The 27527-nt window shown below is 43.9% G+C and overlaps 1 protein-coding gene across 2 annotated transcripts in view; it reads right to left on the bottom strand.

The window, feature by feature from the left end:
• LOC126210209 (organic solute transporter alpha-like protein) overlaps positions 1 to 27527 on the bottom strand; it is a 340980-nt gene that overhangs the window by 195508 nt on the left and 117945 nt on the right. The window contains exon 2 of one of the 2 annotated variants that reach the window (XM_049939388.1): positions 14345 to 14509. In XM_049939388.1, the coding sequence (XP_049795345.1) occupies positions 14345 to 14489 (145 nt within the window). In that variant the 5' untranslated portion in view covers positions 14490 to 14509. The remainder of the gene's footprint in view (positions 1 to 14344; positions 14510 to 27527) is intronic. The other variant, XM_049939389.1, reaches the window with a different exon arrangement.

The following is a 27527-nucleotide window of genomic DNA, read 5'->3' as shown; positions in this document are numbered from 1 at the left end:
GTGCCTGAACTTTGATAATTATCTGAAAATAAAAAATTAAAATTTTCACCCGAGAGAAGATTTGAACCAAGGACCTGTCGTTCCACAGCTGCTCACGCTAACCACGGGACCACGGCGCTCGTAAGCCAACACTTTCCTTGATGTTGCCTACGCCCGCATCTCGTGGTCGTGCGGTAGCGTTCTCGCTTCCCACGCCCGGGTTCCCGGGTTCGATTCCCGGCGGGGTCAGGGATTTTCTCTGTCTCGTGATGGCTGGGTGTTGTGTGCTGTCCTTAGGTTAGTTAGGTTTAAGTAGTTCTAAGTTCTAGGGGACTGATAACCATAGATGTTAAGTCCCATAGTGCTCAGAGCCATTTGAACCATTTGATGTTGCCTACCTTGCGCATGGACTACTCAGTTTGTATATTTTGCTTATTTTTTTCATAGTTCCACACAACTTCTTCCTGTTTTCTCGATTGATCTGTATTCAGTTTTTCAAGGCCTATCCCTGTGCCAACTTATAACTAAATCTGAGGGGGGTGCGATGGGGAGGTTCCCTTGTCAGTAACCGCTGTGACGCACCGTAGATCCATGGAGCTGCTTCCTGATAAACGGGAGTAACATGCTGTAATCCTCGTAGTGATTGGTGTCATTGTCTACTCGGCCTCCTAATTATTTTCTGGTTTGTACCCGACCCTCAGAGTTTTACTCGGCCGGCTCTTTGGTCGTAAATATAGACCATAGTATTTCATTAGACACTAGTTGCCGTTTGAAAATTTGTTCTGATGTTATATTGACCTTCCTTTGTAGTTCATACCCGATCATTAATGTTTTAATGAATCGGCTTCTGGCCGGAAATGCAGTCGGAAGAACTGTACCAAGCCTCAAAGGAAGACGACCTCTGAAGAAGACACCAAGCAGGTTGCATTCTAAACCGTTTTGTGGTTCGACAACAGGGAAGATTAGTCGGCTCCTGAAGAGGCATAAAATAGACACAATCTTCAGGCCTCCGGCAAAGCTCCAGCAACTAATGAAATCTGTGAAAGACGATGTAGGCCCCAGAACGCCAGGAATTTACGAGATACCGTGTGGATGTGGGCAGTTCTATGTCGGCCAGACTGTTCGCACTATTGAACAGCGCCGCACAGAACATGAAAGGTGTTACCGTCTGCGCTATTCCGAAAAGTCGGCTGTAGCAGAACATGCTCTGGAAAACGGACACCGAATTGCATTCGATGAGACGTCTATTATTAAACGGACTAATGGCTTCTGGGGTAGCTTAATAAAGGAGGCCATAGAGATTAGAATTTCTGACAACACCTTCAGTAAAGACGGTGGATTGCAGCTGAGTACAGCGTGGATCCGGTGTGGAGGGAGTTGAAACGAGCCCGGCGGTCGCGCGGCCAAAACATTACCATATATGGTGCGGGACCGAGCACCAGTGACGTCACGAGCGGCGGCGCGGCTGTATAAGCACGGCAATGACAACCACACGACACTCATCCACTTGACAATGGCAGAGGAGATCTCTGCCGAAAGCTCGTGGCCAGCAAACCACTTGACTCGGCTTGAAACTCGAGAATGTTTTATTAACGGATATCTCCGCGGAAGCAAGCGTTTGTACACAGCTATGATGATCTTCATTAATCATAAAAAATGTCGTTTACGTCGTTGGATTCCCACATCTGTAGGGCTTGTCGTCCCTGGTGTCCCCCCTCCCCCCAAAAAAAAGACTAACTTTAGACACAGGTTTCGTACACCGAAACAAGAAAAAATATGTAGTAAACGAGGGCTCTAAACCGCATACCCGGAGCGATATGGGCAGTTGTTCATCGTCGATACTATGAAACACATCTCTTCTGCTGCAACTTCTTTGCTTTTCATATTCTGGAAGGAGGTAGTATGGTCCAAAACAAGAAAAAATCTCGTACTGGGCTCTAAACAGCATACCCAAAGTGCTATGAGAATTTGTTCAGTATAAAAGATTTGTTCAGTATAAAAGATTTGTTCAGTATAAAAGATTTGTTCAGTATAAAAGATTTGTTCAGTATAAAAGAGTTGTTCAGTATAAAAGATTTGTTCAGTATAAAAGATTTGTTCAGTATAAAAGATTTGTTCAGTATAAAAGATTTGTTCAGTATAAAAGATTTGTTTCACTCTAGCGAGGATGAGCAAATGCTCATAACTCTTAAGATATTCATTTTAGTGTCCATGTTTAACGACATTTTTCTTTATTTCCGTATAAGGAACCTGACTCTAAAGTTTGTCAGTCTTTTTGGGATACCACGTGTAATAGAAAGACGTCATAGTCTTCGAGAATCCAAAATGTTGTTGTGGTCTTCAGTCCTGAGACTGGTTTGATGCAGCTCTCCATGCTACTCTATCCTGTGCAAGCTTCTTCATCTCCCAGTACCTACTGCAACCTACATCCTTCTGAATCTGCTTAGTGTATTGATCTCTTCGTCTCCCTCTACGATTTTTACCCTCCACGCTGCCCTCCAATGCCAAATTTGTGATCCCTTGATGCCTCAGAACATGTCCTACCAACCGATCCCTTCTTGTAGTCAAGTTGTGCCACAAACTTCTCCCCAATCCTATTCAATACCTCCTCATTAGTTACGTGATCTACCCACCTTATCTTCAGCATTCTTCTGTAGCACCACATTTGGAAAGCTTCTATTCTCTTCTTGTCCAAACTATTTATCGTCCATGTTTCACTTCCATACATGGCTACACTCCATACAAATACTTTCAGAAACGACTTCCTGACACTTAAATCTATACTCGATGTTAACAAATTTCTCTTCCTCAGAAACGATTTCCTTGCCATTGCCAGTTTACATTTTATATCCTCTCTACTTCGACCATCATCAGTTATTTTACTCCCTAAATAGCAAAACTCCTTTACTACTTTAAGTGTCTCATTTCCTAATCTAATCCCCTCAGCATCACCCGATTTAATTTGACTACATTCCATTATCCTCGTTTTGCTTTTGTTGATGTTCATCTTATATCCTCCTTACAAGACACTGTCCATTCCGTTCAACTGCTCTTCCAAGTCCTTTGCTGTCTCTGACAGAATTACAATGTCATCGGCGAACCTCAAAGTTTTTACTTCTTCTCCATGAATTTTAATACCTACTCCGAATTTTTCTTTTGTTTCCTTTACTGCTTGCTCAATATACAGATTGAATAACATCGGGGAGAGGCTACAACCCTGTCTCACTCCTTTCCCAACCACTGCTTCCCTTTCATGCCCCTCGACTCTTATAACTGCCATCTGGTTTCTGCACAAATTGTAAATAGCCTTTCGCTCCCTGTATTTTACCCCTGCCACCTTCAGAATTTGAAAGAGAGTATTCCAGTTAACGCTGTCAAAAGCTTTCTCTAAGTCTACAAATGCTAGAAACGTATTTGCCTTTCCTTAACCTTTCTTCTAAGATAAGTTGTAAGGTTAGTATTGCCTCACGTGTTCCAACATTTCTACGGAATCCAAACTGATCTTCCCCGAGGTCAGCTTCTACCAGTTTTTCCATTCGTCTGTAAAGAATTCGCGTTAGTATTTTGCAGCTGTGACTTATTAAACTGATAGTTCGGTAATTTTCACATCTGTCAACACCTGCTTTCTTTGGGATTGGAATTATTATATTCTTCTTGAAGTCTGTGGGTATTTCGCCTGTCTCATACATCTTGCTCACCAGATGGTAGAGTTTTGTCATGACTGGCTCTCCCAAGGCCATCAGTAGTTCTAATGGAATGTTGTCTACTCCCGGGGCCCTGTTTCGACTCAGGTGTTTCAGTGCTCTGTCAAACTCTTCACGCAGTATCTTATCTCCCATTTCATCTTCATCTACATCCTCTTCCATTTCCACAATATTGTCCGCAAGTACATCGCCCTTGTATAGACCCTCTATATACTCTTTCCATCTTTCTGCTTTCCCTTCCTTGCTTAGAACTGGGTTGCCATCTGAGCTCTTGATATTCATACAAGTGGTTCTCTTCTCTCCAAAGGTCTCTCCGATTTTCCTGTAGGCAGTATCTATCTTACCCCTAGTGGGACAAGCCTCTACATCCTTACATTTGTCCTCTAGCCATCCCTGCTTAGCCATTTTGCACTTCCTGTCGATCTCATTTTTGAGACGTTTGTATTCCTCTTTACCTGCTTCATTTACTGCATTGTTATATTTTCTCCTTTCATCAATTAAATTCAATATTTCTTCTGTTACCCAAGGATTTCTATTAGCCCTCGTATTTTTACCTACTTGATCCTCTGCTGCCTTCACTACTTCATCCCTCAGAGCTACCCATTCTTCTTCTACTGTATTTCTTTCCCCCATTCCTGTCAATTGTTCCCTTTGTATCCAAAATACAAAGAATTAATTCAAAAATATTTACTTCGGAGCTTACGGAAATTTTCATTTGGCTTTCCGTTAAGAAAATTGTCACCAACTGCGTAATGATTCCAACTAATTTGGTAAGAAAGTTCCTGTTTCTGAACAACCTTACTGTCTCAGGAGAACTAATACATAAATGTACCATAAAATATTTGATTTACTTTCTGTGAAACATTTTGTGTCCTTCAGTAACAAGAGTTTTTGTTTGGATTTATTTTCATGAGAGAGGATTTTAGCCTTTTATTTTACGATTCCAGAGAACAACATTAAAACCACTGAAGCCAGGCCGATATTGACGTCAGTAAGCAGTAAGGAGAGCAGGAGGAATAAAATAGCGCAGAGTCTTCGACTGGTAATCATAAACATTCTTAGTCCCGGTTCGAAACCAGTCACTACTTAAATTTTGAATAAAAATCAATAGTCACGGTGGCTGAAGACTTACGTCCTAAGCTGGCGGATATTCAGCGCACTATCTTGTCCTTCGGGCTGGAAACTGCCCCTAAAGATGGAAGAATCACTAACGATCAAAGGCATAAGGAGGCAGAAGGGAATGGAAACCACAGGTCATCTGTCCTGTAACACAACAAGTTTCATGACTCTCCATTCACAAAAGATTTCCGACTAGTTCCCAATACGGATCTCCATGAGGGAACTGCTAATGGGGCGGTGACCATGAGAAAAAGATCGAATAACCAACGTAAGGGTAACGTTGTACAAGTCGGGACGTGGAATATCAGAAGTTGGAACGTGGTAGGGAAGCTAGAAATCCTGGAAAGGGAAAGGCTAAGGCTCAATCTAGACTTACAAGGGGAGGCCGCCAATTGTGAAATTCAGATTCGATTCATACTGCGCATAATAAAAGCTCATGGCCAGAGGTGTAATGTGGCAAAGCACCAAGATGCACTTCTCAGCCGTTGTCGAGAAAATCGACTGTTAAAAGAAGCTGTTGCGATAAAATACTCTCTACGATTAGCAATTTTCTACAGCGTCGTGGCGCAGCGGTAAGCGCTCGGGTTCGTAACCCGAAGGTCGCCAGATCGAATCTCGCGCCATGCAATTTTTTTTATTATTAGTTTTTCGTAATTATATATATATATATATATATATATATATATATATATATATATATATATATATTAATGAATTGCTTATGCATGTTGGTGAAGGCGGATCGCTCACAATTGTACCGCCTCCATTTTTCCGTTTGTTTAACAGGGTGTACCAAAGCTCTCCCGTCCGCACTGATTTTCGACGATGTTATAAGTTGCGCTAGGGACCGCATCTACCTTCTTTCGGAGTTAGCAGGCAACTACGCTGTTATGCGGCTGCTCGTTTCGGCCCATTCAACTTCTGTCCTTCAAGCGTAACGAGCGAGTAACGGAGTTTATATTTCATACCTGCCACAGCAAATTTGTGTTCGTGGGGTCTCTGTTCTAATTCGAACGTTTGACGTACGCTATACGTATTCGTTTCGGAATATCGTTTCTACGTCTTCCGTTAACTATACGTGGTTAACACTATGAAGACAATTAATAACATTTGTGAAATACAACTTTGTTTGCGGAAAACATAATGATGTTCGAAGTCTCCAGTTTTTCCACGAGAAACGACTTTCAACAACTTCTTATATGCATAATTGTTGCAACTGATTGCCGAGAATTATATATATATATATATATATATATATATATATATATATATATATATGTGTGTGTGTATACACATTTGAATTACAAAAAACAAATACTAAAAAAAAAGTTGCATGGCGCGAGTTTCGATCCGGCGACCTTCGGATTACGAATCCGAGCGCTGACCGCTGCGCCACGACGCTGTAGAAAATTACTAAACGTCGAGCGTATTTCACCGCAACGGTTTCTTTTAACTGTCGATTTTCTCGACAACGGCTGAGAAGTGCATCTTGGTGCTTTGCCACATTACACCTCTGGCCATGAGCTTTTATTATGCGCAGTATGAATCGAATCTGAATTTCACAATTGGCGGCCTCCCCTTGTTAGTGGGGTTCAGTGAAGTGAAATGAAATGGAAAGAACACAAGGATTTCTGGTTATAGGTTAATATTGACAGCAGAGGGGTAGGATTCGTTACGAATAGGAAGGTAGAGTAGAGAGTACGTTACAGTGAACAGTAGGGTGGTGACAGTACAGCTATACATTCCGACGTCGCAAGCAGAAGATGAAGAGATAGAGAAAGTATATGAGCATATTCAACCGGTAGTTCATTACGTGAAGCGGAATGATATTGTAATAATCATGGAAGTTGGAACGTGGTTATAGGGGAAGGAATGGGAGAAATGGTTACTGGGGAATATGGGCTTGGTGGTACGAATGAGAGAGGAGAAAGACGAGTTGTGTAATCAGTTTTAGCTAGTAGTAGCGAACACACTGTTCAGTGATCACAAGAAGAGGCGGTATGTTGGGAAAAGGCCTGGAGGCACGGATTACGCCATGGTCATGAAGAGATTCCGAAGCCGGATACTGGATTGTAAGCCGTACCCGGGAGCATATATGGCCTCAGATCACAATGTACAATAGAAAAGATGAAGAGTAGGCTGAAGGGAACCTTCATGAAGAATGAACGTGGAAACAAGTGGGATACTCAAGTACTAAGAAAAGATGCGGTTCACTTGAAGTTTTCTGAGGCTGTAGATACGGCGATAATAAATAACAGAGCAGGCAAGTCGGTTGAAGAGGAAAGTACATGTTTAAAAAGGGCAATCACAGAAGTCAGGCAAACAAATATAAGTGCAAACTGCAAAAAAATCCTGCGTAACAGAAAAAATATTTCATTTAATTCAATGAAGGAGGACGAACAAAAATGGTCATGAAAAAACAGAAATACAGCAATGTAATTGATTAAGGAATGAAATAAATAGGAAGTGCAGGAAGGCAGAGGCGAAACAGCTGCAGGAAAAATACGAATACATAAAGAACAACATGGTTGTCCGAAGGACAGGTTCAACATTAGGGAAGTCCAGAAATCTTTGGTGAAATTAAAATAAGGGCGTCAACATTAAGAGTGCAATGGGAATTTCACTATTAAGTGCAAGTGAGAGAGATGATAGGTGCAAAAAGGGGGAAGAACGGTCAGATGACAGGCAAGAAGGAGAAATGGAAGTTGATATGGAAGATATAGCGGATCCAGTATTAGAATCATAGTTTATAAGAGCTTTGGAAGACTTGTCATCACACGAGGCAGAGGGAATAGAAAAGATTCGTACGGAATGGGGGAAATGACAACCAAACGACTATTCCAGCTGATTTGCAGAACATGTAAATCTGGAGGCTTCCGGTACAGTATCGACCACACAATCCTGAAGATAGCCAGGGCATATAATTTCCAGAACTCTCTCACAATTACCTTAACGTGTCATGCATGTATGGTTCCTTAAGTGGAAAAAGCGTTCGACAACGTGGGATGATGCAAGATGTCTGAAATTCTCAGAAAGATAATATAAACTATTGGGAACGACGCGTAATATACAATCTGTGCAAGAACCAGAGGGGGAATGAGAATGGAAGACCAGGAACGAAGTGATCGGATTTAAAAAAAAAAAAAAAAAAAAAAAAAAAAAAAAAGACGTAGTCTTTCGCCCCTACTGTTCAATTTATACATCGAAGAAGCAATGATGGAAATAAAGGAAAGGTTCAAGAATAGAATTAAAATTCAAGGTAAAAGGATATCAATGTTAAGATTGGCTGATGACATTGATATCTGTAGTGAAAATGAAGAATTACAAGATCTGCTGAATGGAATGAATATGGACTGAGAGTAAATTGAAGAAAGACGAAAGTAATGAGAAGTAGCAGAAATGAGAACAGTGATAAACTTAACGCCATAATTGGTGATCACGAAGTAGATGAAGTTAAGGAATTCTACTACCTAGCAAGCAACATAACTCACGATGGACGGAGCAAGGAGGACATCAAAAGCATACCAGCACTAGCAAAAAGGATATTTCTGGCCAAGAGAAGCCTACTAGTATCAAACACAGGCGTTAATTCGATGAAATAGCTGAGAATGTACGTTTCGAGCCCAGCGTTGTATGGTAATGAAACAGGAACTGTGGGAAAACCGGAACAGAAGGAAATCGAAGCGTCTGAGATGTGGTGGTGCAGAAGCAGGTATAAAATTAGGCAGACTGGTAAGGTAAGAAATGAGAAGAATCGATGAGGAGAGGAACGTATGGAAAAAATCGAAAAGAAGAAGTAAAAGAATGGTGTGACATTTTCGAAGACATCATGGAATAATCTCAGTAGTGCTAGAAGGAGCTGTAGAAGGTAAAAACTGTAGAGTAAGACAGACACTGGAGTACATTCAACAGATAATTTAGGACGTGGAATGTAAGTGCTAGTGTGTGTGTGTGTGTGTGTGTGTGTGTGTGTGTGTGTGTGTGTGTGTGTGTATAAAAGAAAGAAGGGGACGGGAGAGGGAGGGATGGAGAGAGAGAGAGAGAGAGAGAGAGAGAGAGAGAGAGAGAGAGAGAGAGAGAGAGTCCTAGTCATTAAACAGAGGGGCTTGGTTACTCAGTAGTGCGCAGTGTCACTTGATTGTGGGGAAGAAACCGAGTCTGAGACTTAATAGCGGCGTTTTTTTTGTCTTGAGAGTTTTATACAGAGGGTGCGGTTGGCAAAAGTCAGCGCCAGCTGCAAGAAACTCCAGAGGACAATGGCTTACCAGCTCTCATTGGCGGCTACGCTAGTTTTTCGCTGCTCGTGACTCACCAAAGCTTTCATTCTTCGCTCCTCTGAAGTCAGCTGTCTCTTGAACCGCTTGCTGCTTCTCACTATTAATACGCAGTTTGAACTTCTTTCTCGAACCTTTTACAGAGCCAAACTGAGTATTGCATGAAGTTGTTAATTTAATAGCTACTGCTTTCCTTTCTTGAGAAATGACTGCTCAGAGCAAGATAACCTCTTATTGTAGTATCAAGAATTCTGCCATAGCATTTATACACGGATCATGTGTATAGTTCACGGAGTGATTTCTGATCTCTTCTAGATTTTCACAATTTTATTTTTACGTTATTCTTCACAATCGGCTCCATCATTGCCAAAACCACCAGCAACACCGCCACCGTCGTCATCACCATCATCACTACCACCACTACCACCACAACCATTTGCCAGCCACTGTTGGGCTATATACATCCAAGTGTCCCTATATATTTCCGAATTTAACTTTTCAGTGTTCTGTCATCTCTTTCTTTCCATGGCTCTGGAGACCTAGCATAGAAACAGGAGACGACGACGACGATGATGATGATGATGATGATGATGATGATGATGATGATGATGATGATGATGGTGGTGGTGGTGGTGGTGGTGGTGGTGGTGGTTCGAATGGCTCTAAGCACTATGGGACTTAACGTCTGAGGTCATCTGTCTCCTAGACTTAAACCTAACTAACCTAAGGACATCACACATATCCATTCCCGAGGCAGGATTCGAACCTGCGACTGTAGCAGCAACGTGGTTCCGGACGGAAGGGTCTAGAACCGTTCGGCCGGTGGTGATGATGATGATGGTTTGGTTTGTGGGGCGCTCAACTGTGCAGTTATCAGCACCCGTACAAATTCCCAAACTTTGCTCAGTCCAGTCTCGGCACTTTCATGAATGATGATGAAATTACGAGGACAACACAAAAATCCAGTCATCTCGAGGCAGGTGAAAATCCGTGACCCTGCCGGGAATCGAACCCGGGACCCTGGGTCGGGAAGCGAGAACGCGACTGCGAGACCACGAGCTGACCTCCGCTTTCAGACTAACGATAAAGGTATCTGTTGTTCAGGTGCTCATGGACATTAATATCAGAGTGACATGGTGCACCTTGATGTTGAAACACCCTATCATGAACAATTAGAAGTATTATTTTTCTAATGTTGACCAATGTTGCACGGAAACTGGATTGAAGACTGTAAGTTGATCTTGTACAGAAAAAGCTTACAAACTGATAGAAAATTATTACTGCTGGTAAGAGAAGAGGGTGGCATACGGTTAACACTATTGTAACCGTTGAAAACTAGAGTACTGATTTGATAATCCACTGACAGATGTGAACTCCCTGTCCAGAGTATTTTAGGCTCGTTCCATGCATGCATTGGTTAATATTGGGATGTGACTGATGCTTCATCGGTACTCCCCATGTGGAAATCTCTGAAATTTGCATTTCAAGTTGAAGTTGTTGGACGCTTATTGGCGAATTTTCTTTCACAAGGTCCAACCCCATCTCTTACAGAGGCTACATTGTAGACAAGTCATTGTTGAGAACCTTGGCTAACTTTCTGTGTTGTTTGAGCAACCTGATTCCATCCACGATGACGAATTTCTTGCACGTATGGTTACAACTGTGGCGAAAATTCTCTCTCTCCGTTAATTCAGCTTTAAGAGGGTTATCTTCTGTTGCAACATACGTTACATGCATGACTGAGTTCCTGTGACGGGTGATGTTCCATCTTCATCAAATAGTCATGGAGCACAAACAGTGGTACTCTTTGCGATGGGCACAGTACAGATGTTTGTGAGTTCTCTTAATGGTAGGACCACAAACTTCGACGCAGCAGACAGTTCTCTGCTATAAAACACATAGACATTAGCAGCATGTGACTAAAAAAGTAACTTCTAAGGTCCTCAGTCTCCTAGAACTTAGAACTACTTAAACCTAAGTAACCTAAGGACATCACACACATCCGTGCCCGAGGCAGGATTCGAACCTGCGACCGTAGCGGTCGCGCGGTGCCAGACTGTAGCGCCTAGAACCGGTCGGCCACAGAACCCGGCTGTGACTCACACATTAATCGTGTAATACCCCAGGTAGTCTGACATGTTCATTTCCCGCTATTGGTTGGTTATCACAAAACACTTTGTCTCAGACTATCTACCGTCAGCAGAATTTTTATCCTAAAGATTTCGGACACGCTGTACTGATTCCTGCAACATCTTGGGCAATCTCGTGACATTTAACGTAGCAACTTGTCTGGAACTGGGGCCGCATAAAAACTTCTGTCGCTCTCTGCTGTGTGATTACCTCTGAAAGGCTGCTCAGTTGACGAAGTGGGAATTCCCACCAGGTAGCGGACTCGGTAAGGGATTCCAGGGTGTTCACCTGCTTTTAGGATGCAGCTGTGTGTAGGAAACACAGCATAGCGTAAAATATCGATTACAGCCACATCAGAATGGAACAAAATCTGCAGCTGCTCTGGTTTCATAAGTATACTTTCTCAGATTTTTTTACAGTAATTTGATGTGAAGCAGGTACAGTGGGTGCTGTTCAGTGACTATACCGCTTTCTATTCTCTCCATCCGTACTGATCTCTCCAATTCTACCTCAATAATTTCACTTACCGGTATAAACAGTGCTACCTCCTAGGTAGCTTGCGAGAGCACAGGCAATGGTTATGCGAAAATGAACCGGGGCTTTCCGTCCGCAAGACCTCTACCTCACACATGACAAGCATTCTGTTTACGCAACTAAAATACCTTGGAGCAACAGTAGACCAGAAGCTAACCTAGCAACCATTGAAAAGCCCGATATTAAGAAAAAACTTCTAATTATATAAACATGGGACTTAAATCTCAGCTGTGCAAATGTTACACAGACCTCGATTTACCATCACCCACCTGTATCCTCCACCAGACGATAAATTTCACACCCCTCAGACACCTAAAATACGCCTGTCGATATCCTGCAACACTGAATCGCAAGACTCCGCGGTATCTTTCACAAGAATGACATACTTGATATACCACCACTACTAGTGCTGCCACCTACTCTGTGTGTATGTGTGTGTGTGTGTGTGCGCGTGCGCGTGCGCGTGTGCGTGTGTGCGCGCGCGCGCGCGCGCGCGCGCGCGCGCGCGCGCGCGTGTGTGTGTGTGTGTGTGTGTGTGTGTGTGTGTGTGTGTGTGTGTGTGTGTGTGTGTGTGTGTGTGTATTACACTGGATGCCTAGAAACGACAGAGAGGCTTCGTCCCACCGTAGCCCTCAGTGGTTCACAACCAGCCCTCATTCGCCGAGGTAGATGGAAAACCGCCTTAAAAATCATCCACAGACTGGCCGGCACACCGGACCTCGACACTTATCCTCTGGGTGGATTCGTGCCGGGGACCGGCACGCTTTCCCGCCTGGGAAGTAGTGCGTTAGACCGCGTGGCTATCCAGGTGGGTTGTCTGCATGTGACTATTGTACATTGACATCGAACATATGCGATGGACACACAAACACGACTTGACCGTATATGTGGTATACTTCGTGTTTCACAATAGGTTTTACAGGCTTCTTAATAATGTTTTGATAAGGAACCAAGGAAATGTACCATTTGGATATAAAGTAAGTTTGAAGACCGGATCAGTTTCAAGTCTCCCACTTTACAGTATGCACACAAACTGAGAAGAGGGCGCTATCATCAGTCCACAGTCAGTGACATCACATACAATTTTCGCCTGACTACAATAACGGCTGCGAGAAACTATGATGGTTGACTATGGTGTTTCACGGATGCCTCATACTCGTTGACTATGGTGTTTCACGGATGCCTCATACTCTCGCCTTTCAAGCGGATGTCCTTCGACATGCAGATGAGAACCCGACGACAAGTACTCATAATGTTCCACATGCTACGTGCACCAGAGAGGTCAGGGCTCGTTGTCCCCAATGTGTGCATACCGTGAAGCAGAAGATTTGAAAGTGTTTGGATCCTGAAGCTTATTTTACATCCAAACGGTCTGTTTCTGGACAGTGGTTCCACATCAAAACTTTGTCTACTAAGTCCCCTCTACAACTAGGAGCTTGTAATAGGAATTTTGAAACACCGTTAAATGCCAATGTCTTTTACATAGTGATAGTACTTGTTCCAGTCAAATCACTGAAGCCAAGCGCTGTTGGGCTTGGGCAGCACTTGGATGGATGACTGTCTGGGTGTAGCGAGTGCTGTTGGCGAGTGCGGTGCACTCAACCCCTGTGAGACTAATTGAGGAACTACTTGAGTGAGAAGTGGCAGCTCTGCACATGAAAACTCAGAATGGCTGGGAGTGTGGTGTGGTGATCGCATGTCCCTCCATATCTGCAATGCAGTGACCCCTATCAGCTGGAGACGCATAACGTATGTCGGTCAGCAATTTTGAACCCTGCATAATGGCAGGCAGCACATCTAGGAACCAGTGGCATATGTCACGGAGAACCAGATCAGACTACTTTGGTGTAACCAACATACTGCAGGCTGATAAACAGTTAAGATGACACTTTCCATTTAGAATTACATTAGTCTGAGATTTCTGTAAGGTATTCAGAGTCTGTTGCTTCATTTTATTTTGTTATATAAATAATGTTTTCTACTCTTTTTCTAATTTACAGGAACGCTTTTGCTTCTAAACAACCAATTAGGAGGGTGATGGTAAGTAAATAGATAAATACATTATTTTCAGTCTTGGGAACAATGGTCTGGTACCACACTTCTATCACCCCATCCCACTATCATTTCACAAACGATCTGTTCTTTCCAAGGCTATTTTAAACTGCCATCCTCTCCATGTTATCCATGACATCAATCACGAAATCCGCCCTTTCCCAAACTCAAGGCCACAAGACCCTTTCATTTTGTAATTTTTTTGGGTGATCATCTAAATCTTGTCCCTTTACCCTTCCAAACAGTGACTTCAGAACCTTATTCATATTGCTTCCTCTCCAATCCCACCTGCATCCAAATTCCTCAACTAGAAAGCATTTCCAGGAGCCCACCGAAATGCCGCCACTACAAATTTTAAACCCACACACACCACACAACGAAGCTGAAGGTCATCTTTCTCTATTCAAAGCACTGTACACTTCTTACATGTTTTAATTGTTTTAATCAAAGTGTGAAGAATGGCAACATGTCCGATAACAACGGGCCTTCCCCAACTGGGGAAATGTAAGTAACAGACAGATGCTATAAAAAGAAAGGGGCTGCTCGACTCACCGGTGTAGTACTGCCTTAGAGAGGGTACCATCTCAGGCTCACAGGTGGCACCAGCTGTCCTGTTGACGGACATCGCCGACACTCTCACAGGTGGCAGCACCAGAGGTGAGTCACCGGACGTCGCGTTGTACTCAAACCCCTCCATCTTTCCAGAGGCTCCACCTGCTACAGAAGAATGTCACTGATAAGTCTGTTCTTGGACGGCTGGGTAAGTCAATATCTTGCTATAATTACTCTTCAGTTCTATTTTAGCACAACACTGGATGGTATCATATCACGTAGAGGGTGTAATGAGGCCATGGCTATGCAAACAGCGTTCCTTGTAACGAATACAAAATGTAGGTTTGTTGGACACCCAACGTAGTGTTAGAAGAAAAAAATACTTTACCTTCAAGTGCGTGATTTTGAAATGAAATAATTCAGTGAAATCACACAGGTCCAATACGAGTATGAGATGAAAAGTATTTCCTCGGAATTTTTTATGTGAAAACTCTTAAAGCTTTTTAAATAAAACAAAGATAACTAATATTAACATATATTTGCAACCATCTGTCGTCGCAGGTCTTCGAATGGTAGTGTGTAACAAGATGAAGGGTAATGAAACGATGTCGGTGCATGAGAAACAGCGTGCTGTAATCGAGTTTCGAATTCGAAGAGGTTGTCCACATATGGGTCAACTTCTCCTTCAGAATGACAATGCCATACTACACATGAGCAGTGCGGAATCCGCAACAGTCCGACGCCTTGGGGTCACTCATCGACCATCCTCCATACAGTCCCGACTTGGCCCATCCGATTTTTATCTGTTTCCAAAACTTAAAAAACACTTTAGAGGACATATCTTTGACAATGATGAATTGCTGCGAACGAAGATGACGTTGTGGCTCCATCAACAAAGTCAAACGTTCTACAGTGACGGTATCAAGAAGCTGGTATCTTGGTGAGAGAACTGTATTCATCACCAGGGTGGCTTTGTTGTGAAACTAATGTGCAGACATGAAGAGTAAAGATGCAGAATATTAATAACTTCTGTTTTACTTAAAAAGCTTTAAGAGTTTCCACAAAAAAATTCGAAGGCTTTTCAGCACACCCTCGTAAACAGCTCTCCAATGTCATGACTTAAGACAACGGTGGATGGCCACATGACCACCTCATACCAGTTCTACAGAAGGCACAGAGCCTGCTGTGTTTTCTTGGATGAGCTTATATGAAGGGCTCTCGATAAGTATTTCAACACATTTTTTCTCGGCTAGTTTCGGTTGAAAAAACGCAGAATTTCTTATGGGACATCATGGAATATTCTCGCTTCAGCCACTACAGTTTCATTAAGTTCCGATTGGTGGCGGTGAGATACACAGCCTTCAAAATGGTGTTTGTAATGGAGGTGCATTACAGTCAGAGAGCTACTACTGAGTTTCTTTTTGCAGAAAACCAGAGCATCACAGATATTCATAAGCGCTTGCAGAATGTCTAAGGACTAGTAATGAACAAAATCTGGTTGAGCCGATGGAGGATGCGACTGTCATCATGGCAAAAAGGTCGCGCAAACCTGTCCCATCTCATCCACGCAGGGCAGCCGCATACACCTATGACTCTTGTAATGCTGACACATGCGGACACACTGATACCAGGTGATCGACAGATAACAATCTCACACCTCACTGTACAACTGTATGTCTCTGTTGGCAGTGCTGACACACTCGTCCACCTGTGGGGGTATTCAAAGGCGCGTGCCCGATGGAATCCTGGCCATCTAATAGAGGACCATGAAGAGCAACAAAGGACGATCTGTGCGGAACTGCTAGGACGCTGATCACGACAATTTTTTGTCGAACATCGTCATAACTGATGAAACACCAGTTCATTACTTCGAACTGGAAACCACACCACATCTCCTTCAAAGAAAAAGTTTAAAGCCGCAACCTTAGGCGGTAAGGTAATGGCGACGGTCTTCTGAGACTTTTGAGGGGTTATTCTGTTTGATGCCCTCCCTCACAGTGGAACGATCAACTCTGAAGCGTATTTAGCTACCTTCTGGAAACTGAAGGAACAACTTCAGCGTGTTCGTCGTTGCAAAAATTAGAACGAACTCCTCTATGACAACGCAAGGTCTCACACAACTCTGTGCACCCGCTCACAAAACATCATTAGACTGCTCTGTGCACCTGCTCACAAAACATCATTGGCCTGCTGTTCTTCATCCAACCTACACCGCAGATACCGCACCTTCTGACGTCCATCTTTTTCGCTCACAAAACGTCATTGGCCTGCTGTTCTTCATCCAACCTACACCGCAGATTCCGCACCTTCCGACGTCCATCTGTTTGGCTCACAAAACATCTTTGGACTGTTGTTCCTCGTTCAACCTACATCGCGGATACCACACCTTCAGATGTCCATCTGTTTGGCTCACAAAATATCATTGGGCTGCTGTTCCTCGTCCAACCTACACCACGGATATCGCACCTTCCGACGTCCAAGTGTTTGGCTCACAAAACATCATTGCTGTTCCTCGTCTAACCTACACCGCATATACCGCACCTTCTGACGTCCATCTGTTTGTCTCACAAAACATCATTGGACTGCTGTTCCTCATCCAACCTACACTGTGGATACCGGACCTTCCGACGTCCATCTGTTTTGGCCAACGAAAGGGGCACTCTGCGGGAAACAACGTGGGTGGATTGGTGCAGCAATACGGTGGCCCCGACGTCGACCAGCAGAGTGGTATCATGAGAGCATATAGACCAACCCAGAGATATGACGCAAGGGCATTGCAATGATCGGAGATTATGTTGGAAAATATGGTTTTGTAGCCAAACAAGTGTGTAGTAATATGGTCTATTGGATTCCTGAAATAAACCGGTCTGCTTTCAGATGAAAACTGTGTCGCACCGCTTACTGAACGACCCTGATATGAATCTATATTACTTAACAGCTAAAGGGTCACCCAGTCCTAGTTGAAGATTGCGTGTCTCACGGTTTCTGGGGGCAAGAAAATTTGGTTTTCAATATTTCATGTAATTAGCGAGGGAATTTAAATTACTCTCATAATCTGCTTGTATGTTGTATGTTAACCGGGGACCTAGAAACAACGGAGAGCCTCCGTCCACACAACAGCCGCAGTGGTACACAACCCCACGACGACTACCGCAGTCCACTTCAACCCTCCGTCGCCCCACACTGAACCCAGGGGTTATTATGCGGTTCGGCCCCCGGTGGAACCCCAGGGCACGTCTCACACCAGACGAAAGTAACCTCTATGTTTGTGTGGGAGAGTAATGGTGATGTACACGTAAGTGGAGAACTTGTTTGCACAGCAATCGTCGACATTGTGTAGCTGAGGCGGAATAAGGGGAACCAGCCCGCATTCGCCGAGGCAGATGGAAAAGCGAATAAAACCACCCAAGACTGGCCGGCTCACCGGACCTCGATACAAATCCGCCGGACAGATTCGTGCCGGGGACCAGGCGTTCCTTCCCAATCCGGAAAGCCGTGCGTTAGATCGCTCGGCTAACCGGGCAGGCCCAATAATCTGCTTACTAAGAGGTACTATCTTTCTTTAAAGGTTTAACACAGAACTTCAAGTAATAAATTAGGAAAATGTGCATGTCTTGAGGCAGTTTAACTAATAGCGCGTAAATTACCTAGACTATATTCTTCCAGTATTTGAAACGAGAGCACTTAGCGGCTTCCAAGACACTTTGCACATCATCTCAAACCACTTCGAAACTACTACTCGCTGACACGCCTCCTCCTCCTCCCTCGTCCTCTGCCACTCATACAGAAAATAATGAAAGGAAAAGAACTTTATTGTTTACCACATTTTTGCTGTTCATCCCGTAAAATTTCAGCATCAGGCAGGACATTTCAGTTTATTACTTGCTTAGTAACGACTATTTTTAAAGCATATTTTTCAGATAGTATCCACGTATTCCACTGAATATACCTGAAAAACTATAACATTGTACGACATATACTTCAGGAGGTACGTCGTCATAAATATTGAAATGCGTAAAAGACTAGCTTTTCTTAAAATTGAGCGATTCGATTATCAGGGGTGAGAGGGGTTAGTCGTCGTGACCACAATGAAACATTCATTCAAGCTTCCCAGCTACCAGTCTCATTACACATTCATATTATTCTGTTCTATGCAATCGGGACTAGTTTCGGAGATGTTTTACTGATCTTCAGGAAGTGCATACCTATGATTTCCACGTTACGTACTCGAAAGCAGAAGTTACGTAAACCCATATTACACGAAATATTGTGTTGGTAGGGGAAGGAGGGCGAAGAGTTTAAGTACGTCGAGAGTCCATACTTTTTTCCGGTCGTCCCCCTGCCTTCACCAAACTACTTCTGTTAGTCAGTGACGTAATCTCAGAAGGGATGTGCTGACGCCCGCAAAAATCGATGGTATTTAAAAGGTCGATAAGTGTCCGACATCTGTCGTCTGCAGTCTCTTTGACTCCTGACCTGCATTTACTTCTCAATCAGTTTATTTCCATGAAACATAACACGTACTTCAAATACTTCTGACAGCAGCGCGTTATTGCCCATATAAATCAGAGGTGTCTATTACCACGCGTTCTATACATTTGTAAGCGCAGCTAAAAGTAAATGTATCAAAATCACGTCTTTAGATCACTGCTTTGGATTTAAGCTAAATTTTTTCTGCTTTCGGCTGGTAGACAGAAATATAGAATACTAATAGTGACATAGACTGTGCTGAGGTTGCTCCATTAGTGTACCTCGTCATACCTTAATTGCGGCTATCTGCACATGACTGATTGCATCATTTTGACTACATCGCCTACAAGAGTAAGTATGCTGTTACAGACGTTTGAAGCTCACTCACTGTTTCAGTTTTGTAAGTTTCCAGGCCGTTTGACGACCTAATACACTGAAGCGCCAAAGAAACTGGTATAGGTATGCGTATTAAAATACCGAGAGATGTAAACAGGCAGATGACGGCGCTGTGGTCGGCGACCCCTCTATGAGACAACAAGTGTTTGGCTCACTTGTTAAACCGCTTACTGCTGCTACAATGGCAGGTTATCAAGATTGAAATGAGTCTGAACGTGGTGTTATTGCCGGCGCAAGAGCGACGGGACACAGCATCTCCGAGGTAGCAATAAAGTGGGAATTTTCCCTTACAACCATTCCACGAGTGTACCATCAGTATCAGGAATCCGGTAAAACATCAGATCTCCGACATCGCTGCGGCCGACAAAATATCGTGCAAGAACGGAACCGATGACGACTGAAGACAATCATTCAACGTGACAGAAGGGCAATCCTTCCCCCAATTGTTGCTGACTTCAATGCTGGACCGTCAGTAAGTGTCAGCGTGTGAACCACTCAACGAAACGTCATCAATATGGGCTTTCGGAGCCGAAGGCCCACTCGTGTATAATTGTATCGAGCGGATGGGCGTGTACGGGTATGGAGACAACCTCATGAACCCATGGACCCTGCATGTCAGCAGAGGATTGTTTAAGCTGGTGTGGCGCGTGAGCAGTTAGAGTTATATGGGACACCTGATACGTGCAGATACGACTCTGACAGGTGACATGTACGTATGCATCCTGTCTAATCGCCTGCATCCATTCACGTCCATTGTGCATTCCGACGGACTTGGGCAAGTCCAGTAGGACAATGCTACACCCCACTCGTCCATAATTGCTACAGAGTGGCTCAAGGAACACTCTCCCGAGTTTAAACAGTTCTACTGGTCACCAAACTTCCCAGACATTTTACTGAGCATATCTGTGATGCATTGCAACGTGCGGTACAGAAGAGAGCTACACCCCATCGTACTCTTAAGGATTTATGGACAGCCCTGCAGGATTCATGGAGTCCGTTCCCTCCAGCACTACCTCAGACATTAGTCGACTCCATGCCATGTCGTGTTGCGGCATTTCTGCGTGCTTGCGGGGAATCTACACGATATCAGGCAGGTGTACCGCTTTGTTTGGCTCTCCAGTGTATTTCCTTTATTGGCTCATGAACATTTCTGAGCTGTGGTGTCGTAATTATTTGGCACCAGAGATTTTTGGACAGCATTTCCGGGCAACGTACTGCACGTATCAACGTGTTCCTCATATAACCGTGTGCCTATGTGAGATGTGATCTCCCGATCAGCTACTTCCGCTCTTCAAAATAAGTAACCAGAGGAACATAACATGATGAAACAAGGATCATGAAATTGAAATCTATGATTCATATTGAATTCACTACGTCTTGAACTAGTAAAAGATCCCTACGATGATTTTATCTGCCGTCAGCTTACATATACAAACACAACATTGTAATTTTCACTCGAGTTAGCCATTGCTTTTTAAAACTCCGTTCACTCGCTGAAACGAAAATTTACAGGGTGTGCCAAAATAATCTTTAGAACTTTGATTACGTTTATTTCAGAAATGGCGATGGTATAAAGGGGCAGGAGGTTCACAACCCATTGAGACTTGAGAGAGATAGAGAGAGAGAGAGAGAGAGAGAGAGAGAGAGAGAGAGAGAGAGAGAGAGACGGACGAAAACTGACACCCAGATCCAGCTCAACTTTTAACCACCACCATCCACGAAGCATAGGTTGCTACATAAGAGACTGAAGCTTCATGCCTGCAAGATGCAGCATCATCATCCTGAGGACAGGCGAAAAGCCAGAGCATTTGCAATTGAGAATCTGAGTCGGACTTTCTGAGAAAGGTGACGTTCACGGACGATGCTTGCTTTCATGTGTCCGGTAAGCTAAACCGAACAGTGTGAGGGTACAGGATTGTGCCAATCCCCAATTTAGCGCCGAAATTGTGCGCTACAGTTGACATATAATTTAAGTAATCGATCCCGGGTTCGATTCCCGGCGGGGTCAGGGATTTTCTCTGCCTCATGATGACTGGGTGTTGTGTGATGTCCTTAGGTTAGTTAGGTTTAAGTAGTTCTAAGTTCTAGGGGACTGATGACCTTAGATGTTAAGTCCCATAGTGCTCAGAGCCATTTGAACCATTTTAAGTAATCGAATGTAGATTATGGAAGCAAAGTCGATCTCAAAAACCTTCTGATTCTGATCTGCCTTTTGGTCGCATACCACGGAAAGGACTGCAGCGCTCCGTCGAAGCTCAGTTTACTGCAGGCCCGTGGTGTACTTTAAAAGTTTTAGTACATACCAATGGATGCAGAGCAATTTGTGACGTATTGCTAAGCCGTTGTGTCAGGGCTCTCATGGATATTTCGCCGTGAAGGAAGTTCCTCGTTGCTGCGGGTCGAATGGTACTGGGCGGCGGCACTTGGTGGCTCGCCAAAAGTGGAGTGCGATCAATGCTAAGCCCCTTTACTTGGTGTCAGATTGGGAAGGCGTTATGTGCTGACACTAAGTTATTGCTGTGGTTGAACGGAATTCACCTTTACGTCTGCACGGTGTGGGTGACCATCTACAAGTCTGTCTACACAGACACAGACAGACAGACACACACACACACACACACACACACACACACACACACACACACACACACAACCTTTGACATGAATTATTAATGTCACACATAGCCATAACAGTTTTAGAAAGCGTCATTTTTGCGTGAATGTTTTGCCTACAGTAAGTCGTATATAGTTGCAGGTGGCAAACTGATACGAAAAAGTCACTGTAAAAACGTAATACAGCAGGAAAACCACACCACGTGGTAAGAAGATATGAATACACAGTTTTATGTGCTCTTCAAAAACCTGTAATTACCATTTAGAAACTATATTTATACATTTTTAAACAGTAAATAACATTCCTCACGTTTAACAGCCATAATAATAAAAATCCCACTGATGATGCTCCAGCTGCAGTGAAACATGTCAGGGACAAAAAACAAAATTGTATTTTGCTAAAGGCGAATTCCACTCAAAAACACATAATTCACGTACACTACTGGCCATTAAAATTGCTACACCACGAAGATGATGTGCTGCAGACGCGAAATTTAACCGACAGGAAGAAGATGCTGTGATATGCAAATGATTAGCTTTTCAGAGCATTCACACAAGGTTGGCGCCGGTGGCGACACCTACAACGTGCTGACGTCAGGAAAGTTGCCAACCGATTTCTCATACACAAACAGCAGTTGACAGGCGTTGCCTGGTGAAACGTTGTTGTGATGCCTCGTGTAACGAGACGAAATGCGTACCATCACGTTTCCGACTTTGATAAAGGTCGGATTGTAGCCTATCGCGATTGCGGTTTATCGTATCGCCACATTGCTGCTCGCGTTGGTCGAGATCCAATGACTGTTAGCAGAATATGGAATCGGTGGGTTCAGGAGGGTAATACGGAACGCCGTGCTGGATCCCAACGGCCTCGTATCACTAGCAGTCGAGATGACGGGCATCTTATCCGCATGGCTGTAACGGACCGTGCAGCCACGTCTCGATCCCTGAGTCAACAGATGGGGACGTTTGCAAGACAACAACCATCTGCACGAACAGTTCGACGACGTTTGCAGCAGCATGGACTATCAGCTCGGAGGCCGTGGCTGCGGTTACCTTTGACGCTGCATCACAGACAGGAACGCCTGCGATGGTGTACTCAACGACGAACGTGGGCGCACGAATGGCAAAACGTCATTTTTTCGGATGAATCCAGGTTCTGTTTACAGCATCATGATGGTGGAATCCGTGTTTGGTGACATCGCGGTGAACGCACATTGGAAGCGGCTATTCATCATCGCCATACTGGCGTATCACCCGGCGTGATAGTATGGGGTGCGATTGGTTACACGTCTCGGTCACCTCTTGTTCGCATTGACGGCACTATGAACAGTGGACATTACATTTCAGATGGGTTACGACCCATGGCTCTACCCTTCATTCGATCCCTGCGAAACCTTACATCTCAGCAGGATAACGCACGATCGCATGTTGCAGGTCCTGTACGGGCCTTTCTGGATACAGAAAATATTCGACTGCTGCCCTGGCCAGCACATTCTCCAGATCTCTCACCAATTGAAAACGTCTGGTCAATGGTGACCGAGCAACTGGCTCGTCACAATACGCCAGTCACTACTCTTAATGAACTGTGGTATCGTGTTGAAGCTGCATGGGCAGATGTACCTGTACACGCCATCCAAGCTCTGTTTGACTTAAAGCCCAGGCGTATCAAGACCGTTATTACGGCCAGGGGTGGTTGTTCTGAGTACTGATTTCTCAAGATGTATGCACCCAAATTGCGTGAAAATGTAATCACATGTCAGTTCTAGTATAGTATATTTGTCCAATGAATACCCGTTTATCATCTGCATTTCTTCCTGGTGTAGCAATTTTAATGGCCAGTAGTGTAGATGTCTGTATTTGAAAGAAGGCGTATAGTTGAGCTGAGAGAGAAACCGATTGGAGTAGTCGACAAATCAGTCTACATTTGAATAGGAACGATGCCATTATTCGACGATGTTGACAGTAATCTGTGAACCACGGCCGAACGCATCGTCAAAAAAAGAAGCGACCGAGCTAGAGACATGACAGAATACGAGGACCGAGCAAACGTGAGAGGCACTCAGAGCCCTGAATTCACCATTATCAGGGATACGACAGCCATTTCGTGTTTCAGTGGCCACATGGACCGTTAATAGGCGGCTCAGATAAAGGAGGCTGAGCTCACGGCGACCTTTACCCCAACTACCATTGACCTGTGTACACGAACAAGCACGCCTGCAGTGGTGTCGTACACATTCGGCCTGGAATCTTATCCACAGCAGCAGAACTGTCTTTAGCGATGAGCCCCATTTCGAACTGAGCCCCGATCACCAGAGAAGACGTGTCTCGAGACCCAGCAGCTGAATACAAACTTGAATGGGCAGCTGCCTTACAGTCCGACAGCTAGGAGTGATGTTCTGGTATGGCGTTTCTTTCCATAGCAGGACTCCTTTGGTTGTCATCCGCGGTACACTCACAGCACAGACGTACGTCGACAATATCCTACGTCCCTTTTGTTGCCCTTCATGGCAAGCCATCCTGGCCTTACATGTCAGCAATACAATGTACGCCCGCACACAGCGAGAGTTTCTCTTGCTTGTCTTCTTGCTTGCAAAACCCTTGGTGAGCAAGGTCGCCGGATCTCTCCCAACTGAGAACATCCGGAGCATTGTGGACAGAGCTTTCAAGCAACTCAGAGTTTTGACGATCTAACGCGCCTGCTGGAAAGAATTTTTCACGATATTCCTTAGAACATCATCCAACAACTCTCTCAATCATTGCCAAACCGAATAACTGCTTGCGTAAGGAAGGACCAGAGATGGACCAAGGCGTTGTTTAGTTACTCAGTTTATGAATCTCTTTCTGTTCATTAAATCATCCAGTTTTTCTGAGTTCATTCCGATATTTCCTTCATGGGGCTTTGTTTTTTGGCTTAGAATGTATTTTGCTGTTATGGACGCTCCATTTCCACGTTCCATGTTAAAGGCGCAGCTTGAACTAAAAAAATGTAAATACCGTGTGCCTAGGGCCTCCCGTCGGATAGACCGTTCGCCTGGTGCAGGTCTTTAGGGGTGACGCCAGCTCGGCGACTTGCGTGTCGATGGGGAGGAAATGATGATGAAAGACACACAACACCCAGTCATCACGAGGCAGAGAAAAATCCCTGGCCCCGCCGGGAATCGAACCCGGGACCCCGTGCGCGGGAAGCGAGATATGAACAGAAACTTCTGAAGTGTATTTACCTGACGGAATGAACAACATAAAATTTTCATAATTTGTTTTATCGTATTAGGTGCTTTGGGAAAGCGTGTAGCTGTATCATTCATGATTCAAATAATGAAAACTGCACCAGTTATTTTTTGCTGGTGAGCACAACGCGTTTCGAGAATTTATTCTCATTTTCAAGTGTATTTGTGTTTTTTCTTAGATGAATATGTTTGGTGATGATTGCATGTGTGCTTTTCCACCTCTCCTGCGTCTTTTCGAAGTGAGACTGCAATCGTAAAATTGGACGAAATGTATGAGTTTTTTTCTTTTTTTAAAGATAATGTTACAAATAATATTTTGGTTTGTTTATTTACAAATATTGTGCGTCCTCCATTATACAGAATATTGCACACACGCGAATCATCACTTACAATGTTTGTTTACAAAACATGGTAGGAGGATGATATGACTCTATGGCTTCGCAAAGAGTTTGTATCACTCAGAGGTGTTAAAGTGTTCTGGTTTACATTATGTATATACTACAATGTTGTAGATAATAAAATATATTTTTACCCTTATTGATTACTAAATTATGGATTGTACTTTATTTTTATTTTACCTTTTTCCCAATGATGAAATGTACAATTCATGAAAATTGACACAGTTATGATATGCAAGAGACACATTTGACAAACTTGACGCCGGCCGTGGTGGCCGTGCGGTTCTAGGCGCTGCAGTCCGGAACCGCGGGACTGTTACGGTCGCAGGTTCGAATTCTGCCTCGGGCATGGATGTGTGTGATGTCCTTAGGTTACTTAGGTTTAAGTAGTTCTAAGTTCTAGGGGACTGATGACCTAAGATGTTAAGTTCCATAGTGTTCAGAGCCATTTGAACCATTTTTGAACAAACTTGACAGTGAATTAGCTCATTTCTTCAAATGTTTGTTCTGCATATGAGAATAGTGACAATTTTTATAAACATATAGATTACCCCATTTGTAAAAAAATGTAATCGGTAATGTAGTGGTCAATAGTGGTAAAAATACATTTTATTATCTACAACGTTGTGTATAGTCACTGCAATGAAGTATATGAGCATAAATGTAATTTCGGGAGTATTACAGGTACTGATTTAAAGCATACATTATCCGATAAAATCTAACAGGACCCCGCTATGTCGTATGGGATTGATTATTAGATGTCACTAGGGGTGGATCTGTCGGAAGGAGGCAGAAGTGTTGTGTTAGCAGTAGAACAGAAGTGACAGCAGAATGGGTGGGTCAGGAGAGATCAGCGACTTCGTACGTGGACTAGCCATTGGATGTAACCAGAGTAAAAAATCTATCAGCGACATTTCAAGACTTCTAAGGCTGGTGATGTGGCTGTGAAGTGGAAATGCGAAAGAACAACCATACCTAAACGAAGACCAGAGAGACCTCATGTAATGACAGACAGAGACCGTCGACCATTACAACGGTGGGTGATTGTACTCGTAAAATACCACGTAAAATCAGCGGAAGGAATCACTCATGAGTTCCAAAGAATTGGCAGGAATCCAGGTAGCATGGTGACTGTCCGTAAGGAGTTAAAGAGAATGAAGTACAGGGTTCGAGCAGTTCCTCATAAGCCACAGTTTTCGGTATTCAGTGATTGGAGATACTTGTCATTATCTGGAGACTCACGTAACTGACCAGTGGATGACTGGAAACAAGTCATTTGGAGTAATGAATCACGCTATACTCTGTGGCAATCGACGGAAATGTTTGATTTCGTCGAATGGCTGGAGAAGGTCATCTGAGACCATGTGTAGTGCCAAAAGTAAAATATGGAGGATGTCGTGTTGCGGTGTTTTTCGTGGTTAGGGTGTGGTCCCCTATCGTGTTTAAGAAAACGCTAAATGCAGGACATGAACACATTTTGCAGCATTGTGTAAGGGACCAGGTCGGAGACGACGAGTGCATCAAATGACAATGCACCACGTCATAAAGCAGTACCTGTGAGGCAATGGACTGTGGACAATAACGTTCCTGAGAATTGCTGACCTGCTCTGAATCCCGACCTGAACCTAAAGGAACACCTTTTGGGAGGAGCTACAACGTCAGTTTCTCTCTAGACCCCAGCGTCCAGCATAATTACATTCTCTGTTTTCGGATTTTGAGGAGTAATGGGCTGCCGCACCTCCACAGACACTCAGACATTCCACTGAAAGTGTCCCCAGCAGATTTCAAGCCGTCTTAAACTAATAGGTGTCAGGATACTCCTGACAAAATAGTGTATGCTGCATTTTGATGCTGGAGGAATCGACGGTCAGGTAGCGGCGACGAATGATGGCTGCTGCTGAAGGAAGTGGCAGTGAAATTTGTGGTCATTACCCTGAAGTGAAAGCGACTGCGGTTTTGCGTGTCACTCCGGGGTTGTCACGCGATGGCATTGGTGCGTGCCTCCCGGTCAAGGACTAGCGAGGCTCCGACGCAGATTCTCCGTGGTCGCGTATAACTGGCTGGTCTATAGAACTTGTG

This window comes from Schistocerca nitens, chromosome 10 (assembly GCF_023898315.1).
Source record: "Schistocerca nitens isolate TAMUIC-IGC-003100 chromosome 10, iqSchNite1.1, whole genome shotgun sequence".
Lineage (NCBI taxonomy): Eukaryota > Metazoa > Arthropoda > Insecta > Orthoptera > Acrididae > Schistocerca > Schistocerca nitens.
The sequence above is the reverse complement of the archived record's forward strand: the minus strand, read 5'-3'. Positions and strand labels throughout refer to the sequence as shown.